Source organism: Microplitis demolitor, chromosome 8, assembly GCF_026212275.2.
Source record: "Microplitis demolitor isolate Queensland-Clemson2020A chromosome 8, iyMicDemo2.1a, whole genome shotgun sequence".
NCBI classification, from domain to species: Eukaryota; Metazoa; Arthropoda; class Insecta; order Hymenoptera; family Braconidae; genus Microplitis; species Microplitis demolitor.
The window spans coordinates 18,760,886-18,771,234 of record NC_068552.1 but is presented as its reverse complement, the minus strand read 5'-3'; the positions used below and the strand labels follow the sequence as shown (position 1 = coordinate 18,771,234).

The 10,349-nt window shown below is 28.2% G+C and overlaps 4 protein-coding genes across 4 annotated transcripts in view; 2 read left to right on the top strand and 2 right to left on the bottom strand.

The window, feature by feature from the left end:
* The window catches only part of LOC103572382 (serine protease 1), a 45,404-nt gene extending 42,751 nt beyond the window's left edge, over window positions 1-2,653 (bottom strand). Inside the window, exon 1 of the mRNA XM_053741625.1 lies at window positions 2,517-2,653. The gene's annotated coding sequence lies outside the window, so the exon portion shown is untranslated. The remainder of the gene's footprint in view (window positions 1-2,516) is intronic.
* LOC103572378 (retinol-binding protein pinta) lies at window positions 179-1,798 on the bottom strand. Its single transcript, XM_008550966.2, has 5 exons — window positions 1,386-1,798; window positions 1,130-1,289; window positions 806-911; window positions 366-735; window positions 179-306 (listed from the first exon to the last, which is right to left on the bottom strand). The coding sequence occupies exons 1-5, from the start codon at window positions 1,546-1,548 to the stop codon at window positions 233-235; spliced, it is 873 nt and encodes a 290-aa protein (XP_008549188.2). The 5' UTR covers window positions 1,549-1,798; the 3' UTR covers window positions 179-232.
* Window positions 2,654-3,090: 437 nt separating the features above from the next.
* On the top strand, window positions 3,091-7,088 carry LOC103572376 (uncharacterized protein C2orf42). Its single transcript, XM_008550961.2, has 7 exons — window positions 3,091-3,265; window positions 3,438-4,154; window positions 4,225-4,263; window positions 4,324-4,588; window positions 4,655-4,872; window positions 5,145-6,096; window positions 6,746-7,088. Exons 2-7 carry the CDS (start codon window positions 3,438-3,440, stop codon window positions 6,904-6,906), a joined length of 2,352 nt encoding a protein of 783 aa, XP_008549183.1. The 5' UTR covers window positions 3,091-3,265; the 3' UTR covers window positions 6,907-7,088.
* Window positions 7,089-7,724: 636 nt separating this feature from the next.
* Window positions 7,725-10,327, top strand: LOC103572374 (transcription factor BTF3 homolog 4). The gene is made up of 4 exons (XM_008550960.2): window positions 7,725-8,023; window positions 8,386-8,757; window positions 9,569-9,683; window positions 9,747-10,327. Exons 1-3 carry the CDS (start codon window positions 7,946-7,948, stop codon window positions 9,677-9,679), a joined length of 561 nt encoding a protein of 186 aa, XP_008549182.1. The 5' UTR covers window positions 7,725-7,945; the 3' UTR covers window positions 9,680-9,683; window positions 9,747-10,327.
* The last annotated feature ends 22 nt before the right edge of the window (window positions 10,328-10,349 follow it).

Sequence of the window (10,349 nt, the reverse complement as noted above, 5' to 3'; positions counted from 1 at the left end):
AACAATTGTGTGTTGCTCATTAATTGTTATTATTATTATTATTATTATATATAAATATAAATATATATTTTTTGTCAGTAGTTAATAGCAAAATTAAACTTAATTTTAATATGTATACTTGCCTTTAACGCGAACGAATAATGAAAAAAATTAAAATTGTAATCCAATATTGTAAATATTTTGATATACATTTATTTACTAAACAAATAAAACTTACATATTATATTAAAACTTATAAAATAACACGATATTTTTCTTCTTCAATTAACCAATCTTTATTTTTTTGTACGACAATTTTCCAGTGATCTAAAAAAAAAATAATTTCAAATAAAATAAAACAGTTAAAATTTAAAAAAATAAATTACCTATTAAATTTTTTAAATTTCCAGCAGAGCCGCCGTACTCCGCGGGCAGAAGATGTCTAGGAATGTTTGAAAAAAAATTCTGACTGGTTTTAGAGTAGACATTAACTTTTGTACGCATTTTATGACTCATAAAACTTTTAAATATTGTTAAAATCCCATTAACATGAAGAGGCGCGTTAATAAAGTTAAGAGAATTTATTTTTACCGGATAACATCCTTGCCAAGAGTGTACGAGTCTTTGCACAACTCGCGGTGTCATTTGGAGACCGTGACTCAGAGTGACATTGTTCATATCAAAGATCACGATCACTCCGATCGTTGAAACTGTCATACTATCTTTTATCGCAACGTCTAAAATCATCTTACCTGTCTGAGATATATATTCATTTAAATATTTAAATTTATATAAATACATTAACATAAATCTATGCGACTGTTACCTTGATGACATTTGCGATTTTATGTTTATAAGGATCATGAATACTGACGCGTATGATTATTATCATTCTTCCTTCATCATTGAATTGAATTAAAGGTATAAATACTCTAAATATAACAATTTCCTTTTTTATATTAAATATACAATTTTTTTTTTTTTTTTTTTTTTTTTTTTTTTTTTTAAGGTAAGAGACCCAGTAACTGATCAGAGAACTAGTAATTGATCAAGGAACTAGTATCTGATCAAAAAATTAGCTACCTGATTAGGTATTAGGTCTTTTACCTTAAATATTTGAAATCTTTTTATTTAAACAAAAAATCTTTACCCCATATCTAATAATTCTTCAAGCTCTGATGAAAATGGATTTCTATCATGAAACCATTCAGGACATTTCGTCCTTTGAGCATAATAATTATATATTTTTTCTTGAGTTTTTGTTACGTCGTAATTACAACATCTTAAAAATTTTAATAAAGTAAAGTCATCTAGAAAAATTTAATTGTTATTTTTAATCGCACTATTAATTAATTTTTTCATAATGAACAATGTAAATTTATTAATACATATGTATATATAATTACCCGTACGAGCACACAGTTTATTATCAGAATGAATCCACTGTCGTATTTCATTAATCTTCATAAAAACCATCTCATCATCTTCATTTGACAGATCAATAGAAGCGAAACTCTTTTCACTTTCTGGACTTTGTACATCACTGGTGCTTTGTGATGAACTCAACATTTAAATTACTTGGGTTCACTAGTCACTTTGTTATGACAAATGTACCGTACAAAAAGAGTACTAATACTATCAAAAGTATTATAATTAAATTACGGTATTAATTTAATTAATATAATTTACTTAAATTTTGTATTATTTTAAGCAATATAATTCAATTGAACACAATACGTACTGTGTATTGTGTAATTTGAATGGGTTTATATAGACAAATGAAACTTGTGGGCGTAAGGAAATACGATAAGTGGCTGATGTTAATGTTCATAAAAAGTTTTATCAGTTAAGCACCAAAGTAAATAAATAAAAATAAAACTCAGCGGTCAATGTACATTTATATTCGCTACTGTCATATATTTTTACAATATATATATTATATATTCATTTTTTATCTCACACATGTACGTGTACATGTGGAAGTCTTGTAATTAATTATATAAAAATAATAATAACAATAAATTATTAATGAGCAACAAAATAAAATTATGATCCTGCTTAGAAGACAGTTAACAATTTTCGGATTTTTTTTTTTAACAAATTGCAAAAATAAAAACTAAAAATATGCACATGTAGAAAATTAAAGAAGCTATAGGTGCAATTTTTTCAAATATTTTTTTTTATAATTTATCGTTTTTAAAAAAATCCAAAAATTATTATCGGCCAACTTGAGAATGAGTATGAATGTAGCAGACATAAGACAATTTATAAATTTTAAATAAATAAATAATGAAATTTTAAAAATATGCGCGTACGGATCTTGTCTTTTTCTAAATACGCATTTTTTATTTTTACTCAACTTACATTTTATTTTTTATTCTAAAATTTAAAACTTTTCTGACAGTTACATTCACACTCATCTTGAGTATCAATAAAATTTCCTGATGATTAATGAACTTCATTTAAAAAATATTGATAATTAAAAGCTTTATAACTTAAAACTTTTTAAAAAAATATGAAATAAATATAAAACTCACCCCCAGGACAATCAGATCATGTAGCCGGTATCAAAGTAATGATCCTGAAGTTAGTAGACACTTGAAAATTTTCTTTTTTTTTCAACGAATACATCATAAAAAAAAAAAACTAAAAATATGAACATGTAAAAAATTAAAAAAACTATCAGTGCAATTTTAAAAATATTTTTTTTCAATTTATCATTCTGAAAAAGTTCAAAGTTATTAAACATCAGCTAACTTCAGTATTATAAATTAATTCATAACCAACTCAGCTGTCAATTCTTGACGACATACTCAAATTATTTAAACCCGCACTTAAAATTCTTAACATTTCCAATTTAAGATTATTACAAATAATAAAAATAATAACACACGTGCTCACAACAATTATTCTACGCCAATGTGTAAGTTTATCAGCTGTAATGTCCCGCACTTTCCCTCTCATTTAATTCAAACCTCCCGAGTCTCCGCTCGCGGCAGCACTTTACGGAGGGAGAAAATAAAATTCAAATGCGCGCGCATATCCGATTGCTCTGAACATATGCGAATGTTATGTAGTATATTTGTATATATATATAAAACATGACACACATGCTAAACACATTGTGGACCTTTTTTCCAAAGTTATGTGTAGATGTTGTATCTAAAAATAAACAACATACTGGGCGCAGATGCTCATAGGCACGTTGTATTATACAATTTAAAATTTTTATTTAAAATTACTTAACACTGGCTGCAAGACCGCACGGCTTATTAAGTTACTAGAAGTAGGTTTCATTTTATTATTTTATTTATAAATATTTATTCAAGAACTCGGAGTTAACCTCCGATTATTTATATTTAAATAATCTAATTATTTAATATTTCTAATTCAACAATTAATTAATTTTTAAATAAATGATACATTGATATAAATAATAACAATTTATTATTATTTAGATGTCTAGTGAGGATCGTATCAGATCCATGCTGTCAGACCTGGGCAAAGCAACACTACGAGGAGTTAAAAAGTGCCCCAAGTGTGGAACGTTCACTGGATCACGTGGACTATCTTGTAAAAATAAGTACTGCGACGTCATCTTCAAAGAGTCTGGAGACAGGTGTAAAATATCAACCAAGGCATGCAAGTTGATAACAAATTCCATAGCGCAGATATTTTCTGTGAGAATTCGCGGTAAGGGTCCAGATTACAGGGGATTCGTTCAATTGCCGGTCGTCAATGCAACTGTCCAGAGTGATATGACGACAGTTATCACTCAGACATCCTCACTGTGCTTTGTCGACAGCTGTCAGAAGAGTTTTGATACTGGAGTACTTCAGTGCCATGAAGAAGACAATGATAAGGACAAGGACTTGACCTCTTCAATGTGCCAGCACGTTCAGGCTGCTTACAAATGTTACTCCGAAGCCCAGTCTTTGCCTCTTAAAAACTCAATACTGTCGTCACTTAAAGTAAGCAATGATATGAAACAGAAAATTTGGTTACTGGCTACTAAATCTGTTGGGCCACTGGTGCAGAGGATATCTAAAAATATAATGGCTGTTAAGTGTAAGGCATCTCCTAAACAACCGCTTGGTTATTTGCATATTGTATTTTATTCAAATAAAGTTAAAGATAAAACGGAGCATAAATATTTTTGCGAGTGTCCTGATTCTGTGAGTAATTTTATTATTTACTTATTTGATTATTCCATATTTTTGTCTCAACTTTTGATTTATTTTTTAGGCCGACTCGAAGTCAGATAAAAATAAAGAGAAATCAGCTGTAAGTTAATCATTTATTAAATTATTTAGTTGATGTATTGATTATATTTTTTTTTAATAGTCGGAGTCTAAAACAGATGAAAATAAAAGTGATAAAAGATGTGCGCATTTTTACGCATGTATTTGTGCCTTTGCAAGCGACCCAAAATTATCTGAAGAATTTGATTACTACATACATATCGATAAAAATGAGTCTGATGAACTTAGACAGCAAGAGAAAGAACAAGAGCAAGAGCAAGAGATAGAGCTGCAGAAACAACTAGAACATGAGAAGCAGCAGCCGAATTTAAATTTGCAGCACGAAGCAGACAAAATGAGTGAAATGGGTAAGCGATTTGTTTAATAATTTAATTTAAATAAATTATATTTTTATTTTTATTAAATTTCCACAGATTTTATTAACAAAATCGTGACAGACTTTGGGCCATTGGACGACCATCACTTATTTATATTACATGATGATACATTTAATGAAACGCAAACGTTTGATGGCGGAAGGCTTCCAGATATAGATTCTATACCAATCGATCTAAATATACTTCCGGATGGTATAGGTGAAGAAATAAATACCAACAGTGCATATATATTGCCTAATAATATTGATCAAGTGGTAATTTATATTTCCTTTCATTTTAATTCATACTAATTATTATGTATATTCAAAAATTGCTCACGTCCAAATAACCGAATGTTAATTTTAAATCACGGATGTTTAATTTAAAAAATAACTCCAATTAAATTATTATCAACTCAATCTTTATCAAGAAATTGAAAGTATAAATAAAATTATTGAATTAATAAGTCATTACTTTTTAAAATTTTGATTTAAAAAAGGGCGGGAATAAATAATTTGAAATTTAAAACGTATTATTTTAATTACAGATCGATACAAATTTAGGAGATTCAACTTTTGCGGATTTACATACAGTAAATATTGTCGATCAATCGATAAATAGCGGGAAATTCACAATAAATCATGATGCAAGTGGATATTTATTTAATGATGAATTTACAGGACAATCATATCCTGTCGATCAAAATATTATTGTCGAAAATTTAATAAATGATACTAAAAATACTGACAGTACAATAATAAACAGTAATAGTAATAATAGTAATATTAAAATAGTTAACGATGTGGCATTGGCTAAAGATAAATTGATTTCAATGAAACGTAAATATGAAGATAAATTAGATAAATCGTCCTCGGATATCGGTACTATTAACTCAATAGTAAGTGATAATGATAGTAGTAAAACAAATGTACAAAATGCTAAAGCTAGTCAATTAAACGGGATAAAAAGAGCTCGGAGAAATCCGTGGATAATAAAGAGGCGTAATAACAACCAGAATAAAAATAATGACGACTACAGTGAGAATATTAATGAGAGCAATATCAATATATCGTTTACTAAATGGCTCGCATCGATAACTGAAAGGATAAACCAGACTATGCACTTTCAGTTCAACGGCAAGCCGGACCCGTTGGTCTTTCACGTTCCCCAGGTGTTTTTTAATTGCTTGCGCGAGCGGATTTCTTTTGGCAGCAAAAAAAAACGTCTGCCAAACTCTATCACTGCGTTCGTTAGAAAAGATCGCGTACCTCTGGGTACTTTTACTAAATACACATGGATAATAACGAATATATTTCATGTAAAAAGTATATTTGAAACTCCAATTATTCCATTAGAAATAACCAGAAGTTTTATACAAAATTCAGATGGAACTTACGAATTATATAAAAGACAGGAAACGGATATTGATCATAATTTTAAAAAAACAGACAGAAATGCCTTGATTCAACCCTTGGAATTGAAAACATTTTTGAAAGTTGGTACGTATTATTTATATCAAATTAAATTTAATTAATCGTTGCGCTAAATTTAAAAAATGTAATGTTAAGGGCATTCGCAGACAGTGTCACCCTCCTACCCACTTTTTAAAAATATACGATGACTGTGATAACAATTTCACTGAGGTATAGATTTTTAAAAAATTGCTTACAGTTGTTATCAATTGGGAGTTGAACGAAATTTGGCAAATAAATAATAGTCTAAAAAATTTGACATTCCAAATTTCAAAATTTCGTTTAACTTCTGATTGATATCAACTGCAAATAATTTTTTTAAAAATCAATGCCTCGGCGAAATTGTAACTGCTGCTTTTTTTCCAATTGAAGCTTTAACTTTTTTTAAATTAATGATCAAAATTTTGAGAATGGCCTTAAAATCCATCAGAGTTTCAATTTAAAAAAAAAACTATCAACTAAATACTTTTACATAAATATATAAAAATTGAATTAACATATCATGCATAAAAATTTTCTTATAATTAAATGTTTTTATAAAATAATAGCTGATAAATTACCGATTGCTATTAACTTGAGATAAATTTTAATGAATAAATTTAAATTGTTATTGAAAATTAAAATTAACTGTATTTTTATTATCAATAAATATTTATAAGTTATTACTTTTTTTCAGGATATACGTCACCGAATCAACGTGAGCCAACACCATTTATAATTGAATGGATACCTGATTTACTACCGGTTTCAAAAATAGGAGAGATGAGAATAAGATTTGAATTTGATCATAAAAAAAATGATCCGACTGATCGTCAACGAATGAAAGCAACTTTATAAATATTTTATTTAATTATTTAAATTTACTAAAGTACAAGTACTATTTACTTATAAGAAAATTATAAAATTTACTTTTCAAGTACCAGTTTAACTTATTCAAGTACTTTGAAATCAGTCATTAGTTTATAAATATGGAGTTATTTTATTTCCATGACGTTATTTATTTTTAAATACTCCATTATTACAAAATATTATGTATATATAGATATATATTTAGAGTTATAATAATAATTATTATATAAAATAAAAATATTTATACTTAGTACAAAGTACAAATAGTTTAGTTGATTATTTAAATCGAGCAGAGCATTCTGGTCTTTATTATTATTATTTTTTTTTTTTTTTCATATATTTCTATTTTGTATCCCACTTATATTTTCGGAGTTGCTACATGGCATATATTTACATATATAGACATATGTTCCTATATCTATAATAGCATATATATAAATGTACTTTCTCATCTTTTCATGCTACGGGAGTCAAAGCAAAGACTTTTTATCCGAAATAATTTGAAAATAAAAAAAAACAAATTTTTAAAAAAATAATTTCCTACTCATTAATATAAAAATAAATTATTCTAGATAAAATTGACAATAATTAATGAAAAATTAAAAAAGTATGAAGAAATATACGAGTTAAGAATCGTTTTAAAATTTAAAAAAAAACTAAAAAAGTGAGCGCGTAATGCGCGAGAACGCGAAAGCAACGAGAAGCAGCTACAAGCTGGAGCATCGGCTCGAAGAAGGGCGAGTGCGGGACATAGAATTGAGCGGAAGTCACTGATGACGTACAACAACGTTCATGTAGTGTACAATGTGTGCATAGAAGCGGGTACGAGTATCGGTCTTCCATTTTCTCGAGGCTTTCGACCAACATAGAGCACGTGTTTTGTTGCCGGTCGTTCTTTATTCTCACCGCATTTTAATTACACCCTGTAATATTATTTTATCAACAATTAAATATTTTTTGAGGTCATAACCAACCTGTCATTATTATTATTATTTATAACTTATAAGTAATTAAATAATAATAAATAATGAATCCGGAAAAGCTTAAAAAGTTACAAGCACAAGTTAGAATTGGAGGTAAAGGTACACCACGTCGTAAAAAGAAGGTAATTATTATTAATTATTATCAGTATTATTTAATTACAACTGCAACACCTAGTTTTAAACTCAACTTTCATTATTATTGATTATTTTATTATTCAAGTTTTTATTTACATAATTATTGGTTATATTTTAATTTTTGTCCGGGTGATTAGACAAAAAAAAATTAATTATGATAGTAATTATACTTTAAATGATTAAGCATTTTGTCATATTATATATATAGATATTAAACTTTTGTCTCCAGTTAAATGTGAGTAAATGTATGTGTGCATGTATGTGGGGATATGAGTAATGAGTGTGTGAGTTGATTGTAACAATAGTAGTAGTAATAGTGAGTAATTAATAAATTTAAAAAAAATTAAAGGTCGTCCATGCAACTGCCGCGACAGATGACAAGAAACTCCAGAGCTGTCTGAAGAAATTGTCTGTGAGCACGATCCCCGGGATCGAGGAAGTCAATATGATTAAGGATGACGGTACTGTAATTCACTTCAACAACCCAAAAGCTCAAGCAAGCCTCAATGCAAACACCTTTGCCATCACTGGACATGGAGAGAACAAACAAATAACGGAAATGTTACCGGGTATACTGAGCCAGTTGGGCCCAGAAGGTCTTACCCAGCTAAAAAGATTGGCGAGCACGGTGGGAGGCAGTGCTGTTGGCAAAGCAACTATGGAAGAGGATGATGAAGTCCCGGATTTAGTTGAAAACTTTGATGAAGCAAGCAAGGAAGAGGTAATTTTTTAATTATTTATTTAATTAATTGGGGTGGGATTGATTGGAAACTCTGGAGCTGTCAGAAAAATTTGACAATTATTTTGTTTTTGTTACGAGACGGAAAATTCTTACGGTTCTAACGATAGCAGACAACAATTTTCGGATTTTTTTCTTTCAACGAATCATTGAAAAAAATAATTTTTAAAAATAGTTGATCTTGTGGGTTAAATTCAAAACTTCCCGCTGCTTTTCGAGTTTAGAAAGCTCGAAAATGGAGTAATTGTAAATTATTTGAGCTCTTCGAAGTCAAAAATTTTTATTTCTCGTGTCTCGTAAACTATTTGACCGTACGACTTCGAAATCTCTTTGGATTGAAATATTAATGAGCCCTTCAAGTTGCCGCCACGTAAATTCAAATCAGTTGATTCGTTCGTATGATAAAAATTAGTTTACATACACACGGACATCTATTTAGAAATAGTCAAAATAATTTCCTAGGTCTTCAAAACGTCGAGATCTAATGAAAACTCGATTTTTGACAATCAGACCGAAACCAATAACTTCTCTTTGTTTTGAAAATTTTAAATTTTCATAGCGGAAAGTTAAAAAAAATGCACATGTAGAAAATTAAAAAAACTATCAGTGCAATTTTTTTTATACTTCATTATTAAAAAATTGTTAGACGTCGGTTAATCTCAGCATCGTAAATAATCAGGGAAATTTTTTTATGGTCAAAAACTTCAGTGACGTCTTTTGAATCATCACCCTGATTAGTTATAAATTAATATTAGATAGTAGTTGATAATTAATTAATTAAATTTTTGAAAAGGTTGTCACGAAGAAAGAAGTTGAAGAAACTGAAAAAAATTCAACTGACAAAAAAGAAATCATTACACCAGTAGATGAGAAAAAAGAAGCAGTAGTTAAATCTGATGCTTAAAACGGTAATAATGAATTATTTATTAATTAGTATTAATTATTTATTAATAATATATATTTTTGCGCAGATACTCGCCGGAAAGTAAATAACGGATGAGTTAACAAACATTTATTGCTTAAGTGAAGATAATTTGTAATTGTATCAAACATTACAAATCTTTAAACCTTGTGTTATACAATTATATTAATAACAAATAACAGTTAAAGTGGAAAAAAAAAAAATTAAAAAAAAATCGTTGGCCACATCTCTATAACAATAAATTTTACGACACTAAATATAATCTTTTTTTTTTACGTAATTTAAATTAATCTGTACAATATCACTTGTTAAAAAAAATTGCATGGTTGCATTACAAAGTGCTCTAGTAAGAACAATAGGAATTTAAATCCCAACGAGGCAGACCATTGTGCTGCGACTTGTAAGTATTCGGACTAAATTTTTAACTTTTCAGTGCGTAGCTGCATTTGATATCTATATATAATATATATAGGTATTTATAGACATTATATATTCTGGATATCTGCATAAATATAACAAAAAAATACATCACTGTATAATATGCTATTTAATTAAATGCCTGTTAAAAAAAGAACAAGTAAAGATTTATTAGAGGTATAAAAAATTAAATTCTTTTAATAAAAATCATAATTATCGTATTTAATTGCCAATC